This window comes from Aspergillus sydowii, assembly GCF_001890705.1.
Source record: "Aspergillus sydowii CBS 593.65 unplaced genomic scaffold ASPSYscaffold_2, whole genome shotgun sequence".
Lineage (NCBI taxonomy): Eukaryota > Fungi > Ascomycota > Eurotiomycetes > Eurotiales > Aspergillaceae > Aspergillus > Aspergillus sydowii.
In genome coordinates this window covers 2,973,215-2,995,443 of record NW_024467860.1, presented here as the reverse complement: position 1 = coordinate 2,995,443, position 22,229 = coordinate 2,973,215, and the positions used below count along the sequence as shown (strand labels likewise).

Sequence of the window (22,229 nt, the reverse complement as noted above, 5' to 3'; positions counted from 1 at the left end):
TGCGAAAGTGTTTCGTCGTCGCCCAGTGGAGAGCGCCGTTTCAGCGCCTGTCCTAATATCCTGGCATAGATTATTTGCAAGTCCAGCCGGCGAGCGGAGAGCGTACGCGTCAGTCCGGGATTGACGGTGGACAAGACTGGGGAGAAATTCCAGAATCGCATTTGCGAGCCTACGCGGCTGATCTCTGGTTTGCCGAGGGGCTTCTTGGCGCTTCCCCCATCGTCCCACAGTCTCCCACAGTCTCCCACAGACTTTCATGATCCGTCAGTGGGCCCTCCTGCTTTCCAGCCGCCAAAAGCCACTCACGACACGGCGTTTCGGCCAGGTGGACTCCATCACCGCGCTTCACAGTGGTGACCAGCCTTTACTCGGTTATCATCGACATCCAACCACTGCTACCGGGCCCCTGAGATTCTCGTGTTTTTACAAGGCCACCGTTACATACATGCCTTTTTCCCCTTTCAATGACCGTCTTGGGCAAGAAGGTACTGGGAATCAACCTGGGAAACAGGAGAAACGAGCAGGGCGGAATGCATGGGCGATCATGAGTAATGGCAGGGGGGTTTGTTTCGCACTATCGGGCAGGTTGTTACATGATATTGTGATTGTCAAATGAAGGTCAACGCTCCGTCCTGCGGCACCCCAGTTAAGCAAATCCAGACTTTCGACGCCCAGGAGTCTTGCCACATGCGGATTGGCCGGTTTCTATCCTGGGCGCCGTCTCCTGTTATTTTTGACTTTATATTATCATATAATTTTCATACAATTACGCATTGCAAGTTTCAACGCCACTCGTTCTAGCGTTACAGCGCTAAGAGGTCCATCTTACAGAACCCAGATTGATGACTTATCGAGGATTCCAATACTTTTTATTCTCGCTGATCAGCCTCGTCGTCCCCTTTCTCTTTTTCAAGGCCTGTTCGTCTCGTGCTGTTTCTTTCAGGGACTATTCATTCTCGATCTTTCTTCCCTATTGTTGTGCTCCTTCTTTTTGAGCTGTAACGCTTTCGTCCATCCAGACTCTCGTTAGCATTTTCGCCAGGACGATATTATTTGTTCTTATCTGATAAGAACAACAACAAAATGTCTTTGACCTACTCGGATAACCTGGCTCCTCAGCCTTCCACCGATGTCTTCACCAGTGACACCAACATCGACAGGCGCAAGTGCCACCGCACTGTGCCCATGAAGGTGCTTGCTCTCGGTGTTGGCCGAACAGGAACAGCTTGTATGTCAAACTTCCAGTGCTCGTCTGCACTGTCCATGACTGACCCAATTCAATTGGATAGCCCTCCGCATTGCTCTTGAACGCTTGGGCTACCTCAAATGTTACCACATGATGTCTGCCAGTATGGAGAACCCTCCTGACTGCCTGATGTGGCACGACGCTCTCCTCGCCAAGTATGATGGTGTGGGTGAATTTGGCCGCAAGGAGTGGGACCAGCTTCTAGGAGACTGCCAGGTAAATGCACTTTGTGTCATTGCTTTTGGGTATATGTACTAACTTGTCGGCAGGCTGTTTGCGACTGGCCCGCCTGTGCTTTCGCTAAGGAGCTTATTGAAGCCTACCCCAATGCTAAGGTCATTCTGACCACTCGCGAGGTGGACTCATGGCACGCATCCGTCATGAAGACGGTCCACTGGCGTGTGTCTGACCCTGAGCACCGCTTCGTCTCGAACTTCAGCTGGGCCGCCAGCATGTACTACCCCATGCTCAACAAGTTCTTTGAGACCTTCTTCCGCGGCGACTTCCCCAACAAGGGCAAGGAAGTCTACGAAGACCACGTCGCAGAGGTCCGCGCCCTCGTTCCTCCAGAGAGACTGCTCGAGTACAAGATTGGCGACGGCTGGGGCCCGCTGTGCGAGTTCCTCGGCGAAGAAGTTCCAGACACTGCATTCCCCCGTGGAAACGACATGGCCGACTTCTTCAAGCGCTGCCGTGGCCGAAACCGGCGCCAGATGGCCAACGCCGCTCTCCAGGCTGTTACTGTGGGCGGCACGATCATTGCTGCCGGATTCGCTGCCACCATGGCATTCAAGCGTTTCTCGCGGTAGATCGATTTATTTTTTTGAGCCTTTTTTTACTTTTTTACTTCTTCACCGTGGCCTACGCTGGGCGTGTGGTCATGATCTTTTAGCCTTCATACCTCCAGCTCTGGGACTTGTTTCTTTTTCTTTTCTCTCTTTTTTTATGCCCAGAACTTGATAATATCTTGCGTTTATCCGTCGTTATATCTCATTTATACCAATAAGCGGCTTTTGGGGGTATACCTTAATACTAGCTATATAGCCTACTGAGACAGGTGTGACACGAAACCCCCCACCTGCCTACGATAGATATCACAAAAGGAAAGGAAAAATACTATAGAATTACATATTTCAAGCAAATCGCTTTTCTGCTGCAAACGACCAGGTCCTTGTCACTGTAATTGACTCCCTATTTCAGCCCCCTGGCTTACTGAGAAAACCCCACCGTACCCAGGCCGCATGGTGCCAACTGCCAATGGAATCTAAAGTAAGCCAAGAAAACACCCAGGCTCCAAGACTGGCAGAGCAACCCTCAAGGATGTCTTGGGGAAGCTGGGAATCCGGATCCCATATCTTGGCCAGGGCAAGAAGTTAACCTGGCGGAAAATGCAGTGAGACATGGGTATGGACAATGCACGAATGATCGGTCGCACAGCTTCGGGGGTGGCAGTTAGCACGGGCAGCACCCCAACCTTGCGCCTTACGAGGCCAGCGACCTCCAGGCTGCTAATTCCAATTGCAGGATTCGGATTCACTCCCCGTTGCTACTCGGTTCAGTTGCAGTTGCAGTTGCAGCGAGAAATTTCCTCGTGCACTCGGTTCGAGCGGGTCCTTTTTCTTTTTTGCGCTGTCGCTCGCTTGGCATAAGCACACCGGCGACCGCAATCTCAGACCTACTATGTATAGACATGGACTGACTTCGTCTACTGGCAAGTATCAGCGATCAGCCGAACGAGTTCGATGCAGGCGACAGAGTTCCAACTTGCCCGGCCTCTCTGAAATTAAATCCCCGATAACGTTGTGCTTGGCCGGCCCACGTCCATCATGCTCCGAGCCTCGGATCTGAGCGTTCGCTGCGTGCCAAGTTCTAGGTTGGTTGCAAGTAGAAGTAGCACTAATAGATGGATCATGGAAGGCTGTCACAAGCCATTGGGCGAGCTTCCTACTTTGGAATCGAGTATTACGTCCATTGAGGGTGATAAGCAGGTCACTGTAGTCGTGACGTTTGGTGGCCGGTGCCGGCTGCAAATGAATGTAACCATCCTGTCACCAGTGTTGGGTCGTTGACTGTTGAACGAGTTCTTCTGCTCTGGGAGGACGAGTTCGCTCGTGCCGGGCGCATAGTTGGAGCTTCTTTTTGTTCGATTGGGTTTTACGGTACATCATGGCTATTTCCGAGTTGTCCAGTATTTGTCTCTGGACAGGTCATACTTATCTCCAATAGATATCGAGTTATTCGCGGCCCCATGCACGATGACGAGGCAGAACTATTGAGCCACACCCGCTATGGGGAGACGCAAGCAATCATGGAACTTTCATGCTTGAAGCTATTTTGAATGCTGCATGACTCGGTATACTCTGAAAACTTGGATGCCTAGATAATTGCATAAACCACAGCGAGGGGCAGCATTCCAGCCACTCAAACAAGTACTGTGGCATGGATACATCATTGTCTCCCTCTAGGTTGTTTACGAATACAGATTGCCAGCATACTTCCGTGAGATCGAGTCCAGAGTCCAGAATAAATCCATTTCAAAATTCATACCTCGTGCATAACGATGCGGACGGGAGACGCCGGTTACCTAAGCCATTTCTTGGCATCGCATGTCTGGAGCTTCCCATCCTCTCCGCCCGCGCTTCTGCACTCGAGCTCTATTCAATAGGTACATGAGCATTGCAGGGCTTACGTCTTCCCAGGAACGTCGACAGCGGCGCGCAATTGGGACGGATACAAGTCGACGTACGTATTTTCGTCAGTAGTGGCCGGACCACGCGGCCGTTCGACGTCTTCGGTTTAGGCGGCCCCAGCTTTCTTGGCCATATGTCTCCTCAGGAGGGCCCATGGTTAGTCGTCCTAAGTCACCTTAGCGCCCTGTGGTGCCGACTCCACGATCCGTAATTACGATACGGGCTCTCCGTTTATTTCAACTCCGTGGCTTGGCCTATGTATCGTTTACCAGCCGTTTACCAGCCACTTCTTTCGGGAGGGACGACTTACGTCTCCAGTCGCAAAGTCTGGTTTGGCATCTGACGCATGCCAGTTGCTTACTAGTAGTACTGACAGACTGTCAAAACAGGACAGCAACCTCGTGTCGCATTACCGGATTGAGACTCCATTCGCTAGTGCAAGTTCAACACTCGACAGCGTGCAGCAGGAAGTTCCAAAAGCGCCAATCATCACTATCGATGAAGCATCTCCGTCAGTTGAAGCAATCGGAGTTTCTAAACGGTGTGGGGCAGTGCAGTGGGTTTCTAGTGGATGGGTGCGGATGACTATGAACTGCTTGGTCCATATTATTCCAGACGCTTGAGCCACTGCTGCTGCTGTGTTTAACCACTCGAACAGTCGAAATGGAATCCCTGAAGCGCCATGCCGGGGGCTCGCAAATCCGTGACTGGAGTCCCCTCGTATCCAATTCGCGATGATCGCGAGCTTGTCCTTCCCCTTAGAATAAAACATTAAACTCTCGTCTATCTTCTGACGATTTGCTGCTCGTCTTAATATCATTGTGTCGATCTTTTCACCTGCAGCTTGTACTTACTACCTGGGGCGCAGTCCCTTTTTAGAAGCACAGTGTATACATTGAATACCTCCTCGAGCCCCTTATCTGGCAATATTTCGCTCGTTCTCCCGCGGTTTGGTTCCGGGCAACCCAGACCGGGTGATGTGAAGAACCCATGCGTTTCCTCGCTGCCATCACTTTGGGATCATCTGCCCACTCCCTCCTCGCGGTTACTTGTATCTTGATCGCGATATTGAGCGGATTACAGACAGTCTCTGCAGAACTCGATGCAGCTTTCAAATCGGTAAGCGAAGTCGCTTTGAAGTAGCAGGTGATGGTTGCTGATTACTACCACGTACAAGCGCCCCGACCTTTTCTCTCCCATCGTCACCTTCGAGCGTCGCATTCCACAAAAGCTTCATCCCGGCTACATATTCATCGGTCCGTACGAAGCAACGAACTCGGGCCCTTATATTTACGATAATGATGGGGTATGTATGGGAGCGAAGGATGTATAGCTACACGAGCGGTTGGCGCTAATGCCGTCGATCACAGAACTTAGTTTGGAGCGGTTGGGGCAATTCCGGGCCTGGGAATGCTCACGGTATGCACGTATGCCAATACAAGGGCAAAGACCATCTATGCTTTTTCCAGGGGGTCCAGCAGAATGGCTACTGCAGGGGCCATGGCGTTATCATGGACAGTCATTACCATATTGTCAAGACCGTGGTCCCCGGCGGCGGTATGGCATCGAGCGACATGCACGAGTTCAAGCTCGTTGACGGCGGCAAGCGGGCCTTGCTGACGGTTTACCAGCAGCGGCAGTTCGATATGAGTATATGGAACATAAAAAATGGCATGGGCTGGTTGATGGAAAGCGTATTTCAAGAGGTGGATGTCGAAACGGGCAATGTTTTGTTTGAATGGAGATCACTCGATCATGTCGACCCGTCTCTTAGCTATACATACCCTGGCTCTACGGATACTTCGGGCACCGGGCTGGAACCGCGCTCCCCGTGGGATTACTTCCACATCAACTCGATCGACAAGGACGAAGGGGGGAACTACCTCATTTCGTCGCGCCACACTTGCGCAATCTACAAGATCTCGGGCCGTGACGGGTCTATAATCTGGCAGTTGCATGGTGCGAAGCCGTCGTTCAACAATACGAACTTCAGTTTCTCGCAGCAACATGACGCTCGGTGGATGAGCCAAAACAGAACCCATACCCTGCTCTCGCTGTATAACAACGGGTACAACGGCTTCAACAGGACGCATTGGTACTCTTCAGGAATGACTGTTCTAATCGACCATATGAACAAGACAGCTACGCAGCTGCAAGACTACGGGCCGGATAAACTTAATATGATCAGCTCCAGCCAAGGCAACATGCAAGTCCTGTCGAACGGAAACATCTTCATGGGCTGGGGGAACAATGCCTACATCTCCGAGCACGACGAGGAGGGCAATCTGCTGCTATGGGCCAATATCGGCAAGGCCAGTATCATGAACTATCGAGCCCAGAAGTTTCGCTGGGTAGGAAATCCTACCGACATCCCAGCTCTATGGACTTATTCCAAGGGAAGCTATAATTCCTCTGCAACGACCTTCTACGCAAGTTGGAATGGCGCCACGCGTATCAAATACTGGCGATTCTACGGAACGAACAACTCCACGGGCAACTACACACTCCTCCACCGGGTCCGCAAGGACGGGTTCGAGACCTCGTACACGGCATCTGAATTTTACCGCTATAGTTATGCGGAAGCCGTTGATTCGCAGGGGAACGTTCTCGGGAAATCGCGCAAAGTGTTTACCTTTACTCCGTCACCGGGCCTCCAGGAAAACTGCGAAGAAACCACCTGCGAGAATACATATTACTACGGCGACGGCGAGAAAGACGCAGCGGCAACTATCCCCGAGGCCGGCCTCAACACTGTTCCCTGGGTGGACCCCGACCATCCCGGCGCGCATCTGAACTGGGGGAATACAGGGCCAGCAGCTTCCGAAGATAAAGATAAAAAACCGGGAGCTTTGGAAGAAGCATACAGTAAGTCACTCGCCTTTCGCGGAAAAGGAAAAGAAAAAAGAGAAAAAGGCTAACAGCTTAGACCGCGTTGGATGGTTCGCACCGACCATGGGTGTTCTGTTCACCGGGATCGGCATCTACGTCGTGCTCCGGGTGTATCGAAAACACCAGTTCTCCCACAGAGTGAGACGAAACTCGTCGGAAGCCTTGGACCTGGACGAGGCCAGTGAGCCGAAAACTTCAATCCAGGTTTCGAATTTGCCCTGGTGGAGCTGGCGTCGCTGGACGGCTGGTGAACCAGCGCGGTACTTTCCTCTGTCGGAGAGACATGGGCGCGCGTGGGATAGATGATAGTCTACGATGCGGGCAGCTTGTAGTATAGATCTTCGTGTGTATATAGAACTTTGATTACTTGTTATATAATCGCGCCCACGAGGAAGCCACAACATTCCAGAATCGCCTGTCCACTTTTCCCAGAAGTCTTGCGATCTTCAGGGTACGGGCCCCAAACGTAGGAGATAGAATTGAGCGAGAAGGCCAGCTGGCGATTGTGCATAATGCAGATCAGGGCGGCTGAAGGAAAGGTTGAAACTGGGTGTGCATGGGATTGGAGGAGAGAGAGAGATTGGAGAGGATGACAGCTCGGATCGCACAGTATTGCAAATACGAGCGTACGGTACGGGTGGGACGGCGTCGCAAGCTCCCGCACTAGATTATTTTAAAATTAATCGTTTTGAAGAACATGTAACTAAATGTTACTACTCCGTAAGCGTAAACCAATGACGCAGGCAGCTGGGCTTGCCGTTCGGAAGGGCTGTTGAGGTCGCAGAGAAAAGGAATATCCTGACGGCTGGTTTCTTCTTAATTAAAGAGAGTGTTGGGACGAGATTGAGCGCGGTGAACAAGAAACAACAATAGAAATACAATCGGTATTCCATTGGGGCGACTGATCGAGTAGCGGCAGTGTTGATCCGAGCCTGCACCTGCACCTTCCATTTCCAATCTTCAATTCCCCAGTTCCTCATCGCATCCCTCTCTCCGCCACTCCCGTAACAGCTGCTGCCTTCCACTCGTTATCGTCCTGCGTTTCTTCTTCTTCGGTTCTTGCGCTCTAATTTAATTTTAACGTTTATTGCTGCTTGGCGGATAATTCTCCGTCTTCCACTCCCTCTCTTCGCCCTCTGACGTCGCCTTGTCCGCTAGCGCCTCCAAACGCGCCGGTGCACCTCTCTTAGCCTTCTCAAACGCCTGCCCCGATGACTGGACCCAATCGGCAATCGTTGGCTGCTTTTGTTTCACCTGACGACGACAGCAGCGAGCCCTCGCCATCGAGTAGTAGCATCCAGGTTCCTAAAAACCGGCATGCCCGCCATTCCCGCAACATCTCTTGGGCTTCCGGTCACGATCAAGGCGGCGAACCATCCTCCGACTCTTCCTATCCTCAGCCACGCCGTCGCGGGGAATCAAACGTCTCTCTCGCTCACGTCTCAGAGGGTTCTTCCTCTGGCCCCCACGACGACGATAGTGCAATGGCCCTGAGGAATACCTCTTTCGAATGGAACGACTCCCACGGCAACCCTCGGCATATGCGCTCCCGCTCTCAAAGCCAACAGCTGCCGAACTTCGACCTCAACCGAGTCGAGATGTCTCCTCCCCCACGGCCGACGCCGGGCCCGGTGACATGGATGTCGCTGCCGCGCAAGAAGCAGCTGGCCCTGCTCGGCCTGTGTCGTGTGTTTGACTTCCTGCAGATTGCGTCTTTGCAGGCGTACATGTTCTACCAGCTCAAATCCTTTGACGAGAACCTCTCCGATTCCGACGTTTCTACTCAGGCCGGTATTCTCCAGGGTGCGTTTACGGCCGCCCAGTTTGCGACGGCCATTCCTTGGGGCCGTGTTGCTGATGCGGAGTGGGGAGGACGCAGGTTCGTCCTCCTTGTTGGGTTGATAGGGACTGCGGTCTCTTGTTTGGGTGTCGCCTTTGCGACCTCATTCGCGCAGGCCGTGTTCTGGCGGTCGTTTGGTGGCGCCATTAACGGGACCGTGGGTATTATCCGGACCATGATTGCGGAAAATGTGAAGGAAAAGAAATACCATTCCCGAGCATTCTTGATTCTGCCTATTGGGTTTAATATTGCTTCCCTTTTTGGGCCTGGTAAGTTGACTGCCTCGTGGCTCGGCGCGCGTGGTTTGTTTGGTTAACTAATGGCAATTGCAGTCATGGGTGGAATGCTCTCTGACCCAGTCAGAACCTACCCTACTCTTTTCGGCCCCAATTCCTCGTTTGGAGGTGAGAAAGGGGTTCAATGGCTTATGACTTATCCTTATGCGTTGCCCATGTTGGCCAATGCGATTTTCCTCACTTTCTGTGCCGGTTGTGTCGCCGCTGGTCTTGAAGAGGTAGGTCTCCCTCTTCCTTGTTATATGGATGTCGGCAGCTAATTAGAAATCACAGACTCTGGAGGCGTGCAAGGGGAAGCCAGGTATCGGTACATATTCTCTACGAATTGTTGCTCGTGTTATTAGAGCGGCCGTTCCTTCATCCTCGCCATTGTATTCTAGACTACCTTTTGCCGATTACGAAGAGTCAGGGCCCCTGCTTGGAAGGGCCACCGAGACTTACGAACTTGAAGAGAAGACGGCCAAACCTGGACGTCATGCTCCTCGTATCTTGCCATTCCGACGGATCTGGACCAAGAACGTCTTCTGCACCCTATTGGCTCAAGCATTCTTCGATTTCCAAATGGGGTACGTCAGCACCAACCACATCTGATTGAAAGCAGTGTGTCTAACCTAAGCAGTGCGTTCAACAACCTTTGGCTCCTTTTCCTCTCTACGCCTCGGTACGACTCAAATGATCCCGCCAGCCCTGTGCAGAGCCTGCCCTTCATTTTCACCGGTGGATTGGGCATGCTTCCGCAGAGTGTCGGCTTCGCAACCGCAATTCTCGGTGTAATCGGCATGATCCTCCAATTCACTATCTATCCCTCCATCAACAGCCGCCTGGGAACAGCCAAGAGTTACCAATACTTCCTAACGCTCTTTCCCGTCGCTTACGCGTTCGCACCTTACATCGCTCTCGCTCCCTCGAGCACACCGCCCCCGAACCAAGCCAACGGCGGTTGGGTTTGGTTCTCGATTATCGTTGTCCTTTTCCTCCAGGTCACGGCACGAACATTCACCCTCCCGACCTCAATCATCCTTCTCAACAACTGTTCCCCACACCCGTCCGTCCTGGGAACCATCCACGGCGTTGGCCAATCCGTCTCCTCTGCGTTCCGTACGATCGGACCTATCTTCTCAGGTGCATGGTACGGTTATGGTCTGGAAATTGGTACCGTCGGATTCGCGTGGTGGTTAGTCGCTCTCGTCTCCGTGTTCGGCTGTTTCGCTGCTATTTTTGTCTACGAGGGGTCAGGTCATGAAATATTCCTTCCCGGTGAGGAGGAAGATATGTGATTTTTTTTATGTGATATGGTCACATAAGCATTTCGAGTATATATATATTCGCTTTTTTTACTCTTTTTTTCTGGGTCATCTATATATCTATCGTTGATCATGATCGCATTTTTGGGGCCACATGTACTGTATATATGGTGGACACGTGCATAGAGGGTGTCTTGCTTACTTTTGCTTTCTTTCACTTTGTTTTACCTTGTTTTTACTTTGCATCTGCTTTCTCCCTGCTTTATACCTCTACTCGCTTGGCTTGGTTATGTTACGGGTGCACGAAAAGAAGAAGGAAGGGAAGACCCTTGAAAAGGAAAGAAGATGTATATGTGAGTTAGACCTGGATACATAATACATACATAGATTGCCATGACATCGTCACATTAACAAACCATAAACCAAGCGGCCGTAATCATAATGGCTGGAAGAGAGCAATAAAGGGTAAGTGTGTATGTAGGAGTCCTACCGCTTCAACGCCGCAAACCGTCTGGACAATTCATCCACATCCGGAATTCCACTCTTGTCTCTCCGCTGCGCACTCGGACTAGGACTCGGGCTCGATACCCCGACTGCGGCCGCGCTCGACGAATTGCCATCTTTATCATCGGGAACCTTAACTCTCGGATTTGGGTTATCAGATCTTGGCCCCGGCGGGGCAACGCTCACAGGGCTCGAGTGCGGATTGAATCCCCTCGGCGGCGTGGCGCGCGTTAACTCTGCAGTTTCAGATGCCCGGCGGACAACCTCGCCGACTCGTACTTGGTCGTCGAGGTCCCCTCCCCCTCCATCTCCTCCTTCGCCGCCATCTCCTGTGAAATCGCCAACATCGACATCCGGGACATCCCCTTCAACTTGCGACTCCGCCTCCGTCTCGCCCCAGGGAACTTTATATGCCCGCGCAATCTCCTTCAGATAACTCTCCACCAACTCCGTGCTTGGCGGGCGCACCCGTAACCCCTTCACTAGACGCTCTGGAACCTTCACGCCAGAAAGTTTATTTTCCGAGGCGAGATTCATAAAGTCTTTCCCGTACCGGTCAGCGAGGAGGGAGCGCAGAAGCGTAAGCTCGCGCACCTCGGTTGGGAAGCGCGACCATGCGTACAAGATAGCCGTTGCGGCTTCATCGAGCGCCGCATCGAGATAGTATGCTTCGTCCCCAGCCGCATCTTCACCTGGCGATTGTGTCTGTGTATCTTTCCCTGTCGGCGGTGGTTGTTGTTGTTGCTGTTGTTGAGATGTCTGTTTCGTCCCCGCCCCAGCGCCAAAGATCCGAAAAATACCTCCCCCGCCGCCGCCGCTCTTGGAATCCGCAGTTGCACCCGCACCCGCACCAGCTCTACCCTGATTCTGAAGTTGATGATTCTGCGCAACAGCCTCCTCCCTCACCCTCGCTCGCGCGCGCGTCCCACTCTCCCCAAACGCAAGGCCATCTAGGACGCCCGCCCGCGCAAGCAGTAGCTCGCAGTAAAGCTCTACCATCTCCATGACCTCGACGGCGATATCGGTCGCGATGACATTTTCGACGCGGATGCGCGCGGACGCGTCGCGCTGGTTCTCGAGGAGCTGGGCGAGTTCGCGGCGCTGGACGACGGAGGATGCGGTGGATTTCTTCTGGAGGAGGCGGAGGCGTGGGATTAGGAGGTGTAAAGTTGAGGTTAGTTTTGCCTGGTTATTGTAGGAGGTATCTGGTTAGTTTGTTTGGCTGGTTGTGGCCCTAGGGAGGAGGGAGGTGTAGGAAGGGGTGGTATGGTGCGGGGTTATGGGGCATTTGGGATGTAATGGATGGGAGGGGATTGTTTGTGGGGAAGAGCTTGGTGTTTGTCAGGTTATGAAGGCTTACCGTTTGTGGGGAAGGTGGCATTTTGGGTGGTTTATGGAGGTCGATAAGGTGGCGAGGAGAGTAAGAAGTGAATGAGAGATGGGGTGTTGCCGTTGGGAATGGGGAGTTGATGGTAGGCAGATAAGATACCGCGGGGACGGCTCCGCCTCAGGCAATCATCCATCTATACTACGGAGTACGGTTAGATGTCTAAGTAACTTCACTTAACCACGAATGAATCGCGTAAGCCATGCATATGTGAATTATGATTATCAAGTATAGGTTCGTCGGGAATATTTATACTTTTTCGCTGCTATGAACAAAAATAAAGTATGCTATGCATGGAACGGCCAGTCAGACTGGGCTGATGAAGCCCGGAGTAAATCATCATCCAATCAATGTACAAGAACGTTAATCATAAGAGGTATCCCAAGAAGTAAATCAATATCAAGGTATAAAAAAGCGGTATCCAAGAAGTGAAGTAGAAAAGTTTGAAGTGTCAAATAGGTATCAAGAAAGGAAGAAAGAAAGAAATGGTCCAAGCAGTAGATGATATATAGGCTATGAGCCTGTTGCCGAATCACGTTTGATCTTCGGCTAGAATGTAAACGCGGCCATCGCAATGACGGCAAGGAGGGCCATCATCGCGTTCTGGCTGTTTTGTTGAGCACCCGACGTCGGGCTGGGAGTTTCTTCTGCGGCCTCGCTGGTCGAAGAGGCAAAGGCTGCGCCGGAGCCAGTCTCGACAAACACATGCGGCCTGTAGGTGTAGCCGGGCCAGCCGCTGCTGCTCGAGCCAGAGGGGTCCTGTTGCGTGGAGCTCGATGAGATCATCTCGGTAGATGAGGAAGTCGCTGCGTTGGTGGTAGAGCTACTGCTGCTGCTGGTGATGGTGCTCGTGGATGTGGGAGGCTCAGTAGTAGACGAAGTGGTCGTGGAGGAAGAGGTGCTGGTGGCAGTCGAAGTAGGCTCGGCAGTGCTGGTGCTCTCTTCCTCGTCGTCATCGCTGCTGCTGTCACCACTACCACCGGAGCCGTCAAAGATGACAATCCTGGCCGTCTCGCCCTTGGGAACGGTAACAACACAGAAGCCACCAGTACCGACATCGTCGGATGAAGAGCCCGACACCTCATTCACGTCATTCACGGCCGGGTCGATCTTGCATGGGAGACCGTTGCAGTTGCCACCCTCACACTCGACTTCAATTCCGTAGTCAGGTTTCGTTTTGCGGAACGAGACATCGTCCTCCATATAGACCGGGTTCCACCCAATCTTGACGAACGTATCCCCATTGCTATCGGTGTTTGCGCCAGCCGTATAAGCAGCCCAGTTACCCACGGGCTCAGACGAAGTACCCCAAATACAACCGGTCTCGGGGCTCGTTCCAGGAGGGTTGATGTAGAAGCTTGAAACGTAGTCAGTATCAGGCGGCAGAGAGCGGCTCAGAATGAACGACTTACTGGGCAGCAGTTTCACACCAGTAGCTGGGATCCGGCACAGCAAGAGTAGCCACACTCTCAACCAAAGTGGGAATCAACATGGCCTCGTTACCCGGCAAGACGGTTTGACATATGGAGACCTGACCGCCGGCCTTGTTGTGGGCTTTCACAGCCCCAGTACCATCCGAGCAGTAGGGCTTGTTGGGGAAAGGCTTCTCGATTTCGCCGTCCTCATTGCAGTAGAGACCACCGTTCTATAAACAATCAACATGTGCGCTAGTCCACTCGTCGATATAAGACAACCTACCATGGACAACGGAGAGGGATACGAGGTTGCTTTCGGGTCCCACTGCATCGACACCTGGCCGGGAGGACAAGCATATGGGCAATAACTGCCCGGTTCGCACGGCTGATCAGGGCTCATGGCCCAGCCGCGGTTCATGGAGCCGGGGGTAATGGAGACCAAGCCAGCATCACTGGGAAACTGGCACTTGCCGCCTCTCTTCTCGTGCACATCCTTCTTGTCATGATGGCGGTGGTGCAGGCGGCCATGGGTGTGCTGCGAGGCCTCGGCGGCCACGGCGCAAAGCAAAGCGGAAGCGTAGATGAATCTCATTTTGAAGCGAATTGAGCCAGCAGTGTTTGCTATTGGTGGAAAGGAGGGAAATGCGCGAGCGCCACGGGGTGGAAGCGAGTCCACCGGAGAAAGGGAAATAAGAAGAGAAGCAACCTCGTGGGAAGCAGATGGGGAAAAGAAACGAAAGACTATGGTCAGGACCCTGATAAGTGATAACGAACGACTTGGGGTGGGAAAAGAGAGGAAGAGAGAGGAAGAGCCGGGGGATGATACGAGGTTCAAACAAAGGCGAGACCCCAAGCGGCGCGAGCGCTCGCAAGCGTGCACAGTCTCGCCCAGTTTCGGCTGTCTTGGTCTCAGGTGTGAGAACCCTTGGATGACTGGAGTGACGACAGGGAAAAGGATCCACAGTCCGACCAGGGCATATTTCCTCTTTGGGCCTACTTCGAGGCTATTTACACCCGACTCAGGGGTACGGGCCAATCAGCAGCAACCCCTTTCCCGTTGTCCCCCGCGGTTCGTGGATGCCATAAATTGGCTCCAGTTCAACCGGTTTCCCACCAGCCAATCAGCCTTGCTGCGCCCTCGTACTGTGTTTCTCGTCACTCGTGTGATCACAAAGAGCAAACACACCACTGAGGCAGAGCTGACAGGGAAGACCCCAATGGCAAGGAGCTGACTACGGAGAACTGCCCATCATGTCTTTCAATGACTGTGAAACATTATGCTTCCAATTATGCGCTGTGAGAAGTGTGCTATCACATGGTGCAACTGAACCCCGAGCACCACTATCCTGTCCCAAGTCCGAGTCCAAACAGTCTCGAACAGCAGATCGTCACTTCCGCTACCACAATCCGATATTCAAACTCTGAAAGGGGGCCACATGGGTCAGCCTTACTCTCGCCTCGTTGAAAAGTTATCAAAGACAGAACGCTAGTGGTTGGCCTGCCCCAATAGTGGGTGTTAGGCTTTGAGTGCGGCGGAGCAGATCCGGCACCGCTCCGCGGTCCCTGACTCCCTGGAGCAGTTGAGAGTCTACAGTGTCCAGTCTTCACTGCCTCAATCAACCGAACTTCCCGAAGCGACTTTCAGTCTGCAGACTGCTGCTCCAGCTCCCTCCATCCATTAAACTGAGCGCTGCCATTTCGCCATCCCCATGCGATGCAATAATGTTGCGCCAGCAACCTCCACTCCTCCATCTCGTCTAGCATCTCAAGCGCTGCCACCCGCTCCTTTTCCTCCTCAGCCACCCACCGCTCCCACAGAAAATCGATATCCGCTGCCGCCTGGCCGCCGTCAAAGCCCTGCTCGTGGAGGCGGTGCCGCTGCGCCTCCAACGACGCATACTTGTGGAGCGTTTGCAACTGGATCCCTCGAGTCGCCAGGTTCGCGACCATTGTCCGCCCAAATGCGTCGTCAGGCCGGATCGGTTCGTATATAACCAAAGCCAGCGCTTCAGACTTCTTCTCGTCCGAAGTAGGGAATAACGTGTGCGTGAAATACCGCACTACACCAGTAGCTTCGTCCGGCGCAAGATACACGAGGCAGCACTCGGAAAGCAGTAACGTAGGAAGTGATGGGTCCACGAGCTCCTTCAGCCGATGACTCCGACCTTGCGCGGGAGATGTATTATTATTGGCATCCACCTCCCGTGCAAGCGTCCGTAGATCAACCGCATGAATATGGTAGGCAGGCGAATGCAACTCATCCGCACCATCAGAAATATCGACTTCCTCCGGACGCCCCAGTGCTCGCTGTAGAAGCGGCGTCCCCCGGATAGCCTTGATTTTCGCGGCATTGTTAACCGCAAAGTCAATCTCATGGTAAACAAGATCCAGCGCCGGGCGCAGCGACAAAAGCCGGAAAACCCGCGTGTCGGTCCCAGCACCCAGCGAGATAATCTGTTTCTTTTTATTCTTCCATTCTGGGTCGGAGTCTGCAGTTAGACCGAGGAATCGCGCGACAAGTTGGTCGATTGCTGTTGTGCGCACGTAGGTTCCTATTCAGCGCAAAACGACCACAAGAGTCAGTACAAACCTAGAATTCCTCATACCGAAGGGATAAAGGGTAGGTGAATTACCTCTATTTATAATAGGTAGTCGTCTCGTCTCCTGTCCTAAGGGAGTCAACGCCCTCGCAAACGGATCCTCGAGGTATCCCAGTCCAACCGCACTCAGTCGGGAGACGCTGGCGTCATTGTCAGTCCCCTGCACCACGCGGTCTTTCTGTGCTGGACCGGATCTAGGGACAGATCCAGAGCCCTCGTGTCCACCGCGACCGCGTAATCGACCGCGACCGGCGCCCCGGCGGAGGGTGTTGAGGTTGGGAATTTGTGAGGCTGACATGGCGGGGTCATGATGAAGCTTGGTTGTGGAGGGGATCTCCGTCACTGCTGGTGGTCCTGGGGCGGGGTTTATGAGCACGCACATGGTTTCTTGCGGCGGGCGAACACGTTGTCCGGCGATCTTAAAATAGCTGGTTTTACGCTTAGGTTTTACGCTTAATCTACTCTGTACGTACTTGCTGAGTGCATGATTGGATTTGTGATTGTATTTTTAGTCTATGCTACGCTTAAATAAGTACCAGCCATAGGGGTTCCAGAACCCCAGGCAACTTTTCCAGACCAGAACCTTCTATATACTATGAACCTTAATCTAGAAAGCAAATCACGCAAATGTAAACTGGTTCCGACACAGTGGGCAAGTGCTCTGGTTACTGCTCTTGAACCATCGGTACAGACACACCGAGTGGAACGTATGCTTGCATGTTGCGCACCGTTTGTTCGGCGTCTGCATATCCGTTGAGATGACCGAGTAGCAAATGGCACACTCGCTCTGGCCCTTAAGCGCGCCTTGAACATTCTTGCGGAATGCCAGCAACCCATCTTCCAGGTTGCCGTTGGCGAACATGATAACTCCCTGGATGGTAAGGAGCCAGCTCTTCCACTTCCTCTCGTCCACCAACACTCGGCTTCGGCCAACGACCACGGCGGGATGCAGCGGATAAGCAGCGGGGAGGGCAATAGATATTGAAACAGGCGGTGATTCCTCGTCAACGGGGATACTGGCGACAATCTCGGCTGTTTTCGATGATACCTTCACGTTCAGTGCACGCTCCTCATCCGGGTCTTGTGTGGACATCCATTGGGTCACGCTTTCTAGAGAGTCGCTGATAACCAATGGCGAGATCTGTGGCCGTTGTCAGTTAAATACCTTCAATGTATGGTGCCAGGATACTTACGAATTTCTCGGTCCAGGTCTCCACAGGCCCTTTGATGCGCTTCTTTGCGTCGATCCACCAGGCTTTGGTCAAGTTGGCGAGATGTCTCAAGCACAAAAAGTACAGGTGAATAAACAACCACTGCGTTTCCTTCTCATAATTCTCCGACTGTTCTAGTTCAAAGGTACGAACATCTAATTTCGACGCATCCACGAGCTTTCCGTGGCTCTTCTGGAGAAAGTCGAACATAAATTCTAGTAGCGAGGGCAATACGTCGTGTTCCTTAATGTTAGAGGCGTACTGCTCTTGGAGGGTGAAAGACTGGAATATCCGTCAGCTCAGATGGTCTTCACTGGTTAAACAAGGCTGAAACCTACAGCGTTCGCGAAGTGATCGAAGACAAGTTTCCAGCTTAGTAGGTACGACCTTATATCAGCCCAAGTCTTGTCATCACCATACGACAATGATATTAAGTCCATTGTTGGTGCCCCGAGAAGCAGGGAAATTAATTCATAGGGGAGCTTGACCTCCGATTTCGATAGCGCCACATCAAGAGACACCTGCTCTTGTACACTTGGGATATATCGGTGAAGCAGGGTGAATGCCGTGTGCTGGAGAACAAAACTATGGGCTGTCAGTAGAGGATAGACCTTGCTAATATCCTCGATATTTTCGGTTGGCATAGTCTTGATGATGCGACACAGCCGGTCAACCGTAAGGTCCCGCGGTAAGTGGAAGGTGGTCGAAGAATCTAAGCCAGGTCAGTACCACATTAATTATCGAGCATGCTGAAGACTAACCAAACTTCCAAAGATTCGATGTCAAAACGTTGAAAAGTGTTGACTTTCGGTCCGCCCATGCATCTTTCACGTCATCGTTGCTCTCATCATCCTTTACAATTGCCTCCAAGCAACTGAAGAGTCGGAAGGATGAGTTCAGCACGGTTAATGCGCCATCTCCCCCGCCAATAGCCCTCCATGTCGAACTGAGAACATCCATGCATTCCTCCCAATGAGGGCCGTACATCTCCTTCACATTAGGAAGTGCTAGGGTTAGGCTCTTGAAAATTTCTGTTTTGAGACTGAGAGTAATTTGTTCCGACTGGAGGCACTGTATTAAATGTTTGACAAAGAATATCAATCGTTGCGTCGGCATTGAAGCCATCGGGTTCGCTTCTTCTTCGTCAGATAGAAGTAGGTTGAGCAGAGATAGCTTTCGGAGACCTTTATCGTGTCAGTCATGGTAATCTCTGAAACGAATTTAATTGGAATTACTAACCATTCATAGTCTCATCCTCAACCTTTAACCCGGTAGAGTCCGCCACAAATTCATTACAAACTCGGACGCCGGCTGGGTTGGTCAATATGGGGCGTCGCAAGACGGCTACCCAACTGGCTGAGCGAATAACGTTGGAGGTTCGTATTTCTTTGCACAATTGTCCGATCGTTTCAGAAGAGTAGTGTATATCAGACGGGTCCATGCCATCCAGGATTTTCGCGAAGGCTTCTCCAACCCGGTAAGCAGATGGAGAAGTATCATCTAGCTGCTCAACCCTGGATTTCCAAACCGAAGCAAGGGAAGATGCGATTGTTTCCTCAGTGGAACGAACATTCTGGGCCGACGAGGACCAGTTACCGATGATCTTCCGCGCGTCGTTCACGATATCCCGGTATTCTTCACGTAGCTCGTGAGTCAGTGGCCCTGCAATAAAATTGTATCTTTCAATGTCGAGGTCGTCCTCGACTAGTTGTACCGCCAGAGGCAGGTTAGAAAACAGAACTTTGAAGCCCTCCATGTCGAGATGTTCTGTGAAATCAAACGAAGACAACAGCCGAACAGTAAAATGGGTTAGTCTAAACGCAGTTGAACATTGGCTTGAATCGCGCGCAATATTATCGTAGCGGTTAGAGAACGATTCAGCCAATTCTCGGTTCACTAAGTGTACAACTCCCGAAAGTGGACTGGTGATAGCCGTTGATGAGCGGGGTGGTAGTTCAAGGAAAGGTTCCAATGCTTCCTCCCACGTTTTCTGAGAAGGAAGAAGATCTCTGGCAAGCTGGCTGACATTCTCAGATTGCGAACTGCGTAGCAGTTCTTCGGCAATATCCAATAAGGAATCGATGCTTCTCGAATTAGTTCCAAGAAATGAGAAATATACTGGAATAGATAACTTACGATAATGACTCCTCTTTGGTATAAACCAAGTTTTCCTGCAGAATCTCAATTCCTGCCTTTGCGCTTGTTTCCCCGACGACTGACTTTTTCATTTGCTCAATCAATAGAAGTGATAGGCTAGAGACCTCTTCTGATGATGATTCCGAGAGGTAAAGCAGCTTTCCAGTCAGCTTCGAGCCTTGACTTCCAGTCTGGAACCTCCTAGCTGCATTAGGAACAGTCGACACAATCTGTTTTAGCCCTTGCAGAGTGTCAAGGATCTCATCATCTGTAGATAGGTTGTCCAGAAGAGAAAGGAATATCGAGTCCTCTAACTCTCCCTGACTAGTTGGGTTTTTCAGGGCGGAAATAACCACAGACCAGTGCAACTGACTTCCCTTGCAGGCCAGTTCCATAGCCCGCATGATGAGCGGCCCGATGATTTCGTTATCCACTTCGTTAAAGTCAAGGCTTGAAAGAAGTTTCTGAACAGAGCTAGTATTGGTCATAACATTTTCAAGCTGCGCGACTCGCTTGATAAGCTCTTCAAAACTCGAGGAAAATCCAGGCCAAGTGCGGCAAAGTAATATGATGGAAATCAATCTGTCACCACTAGGAGAGAATAAAAGCTCTGGCGCGTCTTTCTGGATGAATTCCAGAAGCTCGTGAGAATGTTGCGCGATTTGGGGAACTCTGCGTACGACCTCTTCGACGACTGCCGTTGCCCCATAAGGCTTGCCATTTCGAGATCGCAACACTTCCAAGCAGTCGTTCAATAGTCCCAAATTTAACTTCTCGAGTGTATACAGCACTTTGGGTTCTAATTCTTGGTCGGCAAGGCGTAATAGTAAAGCCGCTTCGAGGGAGAAAAGCCGTTCAGTCTGAGCACATACTGCGTCTTGTGATGCCTTGAAATCCTTTGATTGTTCGGGCGAGGAAAGTCGGACAGACGCAAGTAAGTCATTGGAAAGTTTCATCCATAACTTGTTGAATGCAACATCATATCCAAATGAAAACAGAGCAGTAAGGTATTCAGTGCAAATCGTTTCTGATGACTGCTTAGGTAGTGACCACCGAGCTGCTTCCGGCTCAGGCCTCACATACTGCATTATCAAAGGAGAAAGCTCATCCTGCAAAAGTTGTATTGTGTCTTCGTCGGAAAGACCATGAGCAAGCCACATAGCGGTTTCGACATAGATTTTCCAGCCAAGCGTCCTGTTCTGTTGCGGCTCCTCTCTTGAACTGAGCCCTTCGTGTATTGCCTCCATCAAAGCTGTTGCGCCCAACAGCCCAATAGTATCGTCGCCAGTAGAGTTAGAGTCGAGTTTCGCCAACGTTTCTAACGGAACTAACTGCAGCAATTGGTAAATATTTGACCAAAACGCCCCCGGACTTCCCTGAGAACCCTTCCGTATATACTGGAGCAGTCTCTTCGAAGAGGAGGTTTTTCCAGAATAATCATCTGTCCATATCTGGGGGCGTGCAGATGTTACATGCAGCAAAGCGTCCGACAAATCGGAGGATGAGCCAAGTTGGGTGAAATGAAGTGATTTCCCTATCAGGGCTGCACTCGCCAGCCTCCAATCCAGTTCTTCCGGTTCCCCTGAGACAACTGTTCGAATAAGAACGTACATTGAACGACGAACAAAGGGGTCATCATGATAGCTGAATGTCCATAATGTTTTGCTCCCTAGTATGGTCTCTATCTTCGGTAGATCGTTCTGACGATCCTCTCTTGTAGTGTTCCCTAAAGGTGCTATCAGCAATGTTATGTTGACAACATACACGTAGTTTGGTAAGCATACCAAGTATCCGGTTGAAAAGCAAAATGGCAGTTCCTACCACACGGGCATACTTGGCTTCCGCATCCTCGGGCTTGACTGTCCTTTCATCGCTCAGTGTGTGAGGAGTTTGCTGAAGAATGACATCATCAACGAAGTCGAGAATCGAACTTTGGAAAACTTTCCAGATAGCATTCCTCTTCTCATCAGTGGAAAATACACGAGTAATAGACTCCAGAGCAGATTGGTGAACAGGTTTATCGTTGTCGTAGACTCCGGCTAACCATGCTCCAACCACTCTAGGCAGGAAGCGGGCAACTCGCTTTCCCACGATCGAAGCAATTAACCCTTGAACTGAATGCGCAGATTGCCTCACTCTGCGGTAGATGTCAATTGATGCCCGGGGGTATATTCTTATCTATTTATGGTTAGGCTCTTTTTCCAATCCTCGTGGGAATTTAAAACCTACCCAAGCCTCCAGAAAACCTTCTTCAAGAGTGCCACCGCTCGCCGCTACATTGGAGACATAAGATTTGATATCATCAAGTGCTTTCGTTCTAGTCACATCGTCCTTCTTCGTGAAGTTCTTGAAAGCAATCGCTAGCTGGGAATCCGATATTTGCGACAGGTCTGGCGGTTCGGCCACATAAGTCAGAGATGATAGCTCTCTCCCTTGGCCCGATACGGATGACGAGAAGCCCCCAAATCCCCCAAAAGTGCTAGCAGCAGCACGGCTGCTCGACGCTTGAGATTTGAACTTTTTACTCATAGCAATAATGTGGGGTAGCGGGGTGAAATGAGACAGCGAAGTCAAATAAGGCGGATGAGGAGCAAAAACAAAAAGAAAGGAGAAAGAAAAAATAAAGTGAAACTCAACCAAATGGTTCCTCTTGACTCACTGTCATCCCAGCCGTTGAATGTGTATATCGTTGGCGAACAAGCCAGTCACTGACGGCTCTGTCGGCGTCCTTATCGGGAGCGCACGTGATCTGGTGTCATCGGGCTGAAGAG

At 51.5% G+C, this 22,229-nt stretch overlaps 6 protein-coding genes across 6 annotated transcripts; 2 read left to right on the top strand and 4 right to left on the bottom strand.

The window, feature by feature from the left end:
* Nucleotides 1–1,083: 1,083 nt before the first annotated feature.
* On the top strand, nt 1,084–2,055 carry ASPSYDRAFT_144519 (sulfotransferase family protein; the record flags this gene model as incomplete). The annotated part of the gene is made up of 3 exons (XM_040841439.1): nt 1,084–1,228; nt 1,290–1,462; nt 1,516–2,055. The coding sequence occupies 3 exons, from the start codon at nt 1,084–1,086 to the stop codon at nt 2,053–2,055; spliced, it is 858 nt and encodes a 285-aa protein (XP_040706648.1).
* Nucleotides 2,056–4,926: 2,871 nt separating this feature from the next.
* On the top strand, nt 4,927–10,238 carry ASPSYDRAFT_55591 (uncharacterized protein; the record flags this gene model as incomplete). The annotated part of the gene is made up of 9 exons (XM_040849063.1): nt 4,927–5,055; nt 5,114–5,242; nt 5,314–5,355; nt 5,406–6,801; nt 6,863–7,085; nt 8,096–8,934; nt 8,998–9,179; nt 9,235–9,527; nt 9,581–10,238. 9 exons carry the CDS (start codon nt 4,927–4,929, stop codon nt 10,236–10,238), a joined length of 3,891 nt encoding a protein of 1,296 aa, XP_040706647.1.
* A 453-nt stretch (nt 10,239–10,691) lies between these two features.
* On the bottom strand, nt 10,692–11,897 carry ASPSYDRAFT_143583 (DUF292 domain protein; the record flags this gene model as incomplete). The annotated part of the gene is made up of 3 exons (XM_040841351.1): nt 10,692–10,760; nt 10,800–11,395; nt 11,639–11,897. Coding segments are annotated over 3 exons (924 nt in total), but the record flags the coding sequence as incomplete, so codon positions are not given.
* Nucleotides 11,898–12,645: 748 nt separating this feature from the next.
* Nucleotides 12,646–14,103, bottom strand: ASPSYDRAFT_143846 (SUN domain-containing protein; the record flags this gene model as incomplete). The annotated part of the gene is given in 3 exon segments (XM_040841381.1): nt 12,646–13,489; nt 13,509–13,741; nt 13,795–14,103. 3 exon segments carry the CDS (start codon nt 14,101–14,103, stop codon nt 12,646–12,648), a joined length of 1,386 nt encoding a protein of 461 aa, XP_040706645.1.
* A 1,049-nt stretch (nt 14,104–15,152) lies between these two features.
* ppm1 (protein C-terminal leucine carboxyl O-methyltransferase ppm1) lies at nt 15,153–16,409 on the bottom strand (the record flags this gene model as incomplete). Its single annotated transcript, XM_040851668.1, has 2 exons — nt 15,153–16,063; nt 16,145–16,409. 2 exons carry the CDS (start codon nt 16,407–16,409, stop codon nt 15,153–15,155), a joined length of 1,176 nt encoding a protein of 391 aa, XP_040706644.1.
* A 176-nt stretch (nt 16,410–16,585) lies between these two features.
* ASPSYDRAFT_41541 (ubiquitin-protein ligase RKR1) lies at nt 16,586–22,153 on the bottom strand. Its single transcript, XM_040846300.1, has 8 exons — nt 21,688–22,153; nt 21,243–21,636; nt 19,459–21,184; nt 18,562–19,406; nt 18,084–18,506; nt 17,661–18,034; nt 17,305–17,604; nt 16,586–17,252 (listed from the first exon to the last, which is right to left on the bottom strand). The coding sequence occupies exons 1-8, from the start codon at nt 21,985–21,987 to the stop codon at nt 16,731–16,733; spliced, it is 4,884 nt and encodes a 1,627-aa protein (XP_040706643.1). The 5' UTR covers nt 21,988–22,153; the 3' UTR covers nt 16,586–16,730.
* Between the last annotated feature and the right edge of the window lie 76 nt (nt 22,154–22,229).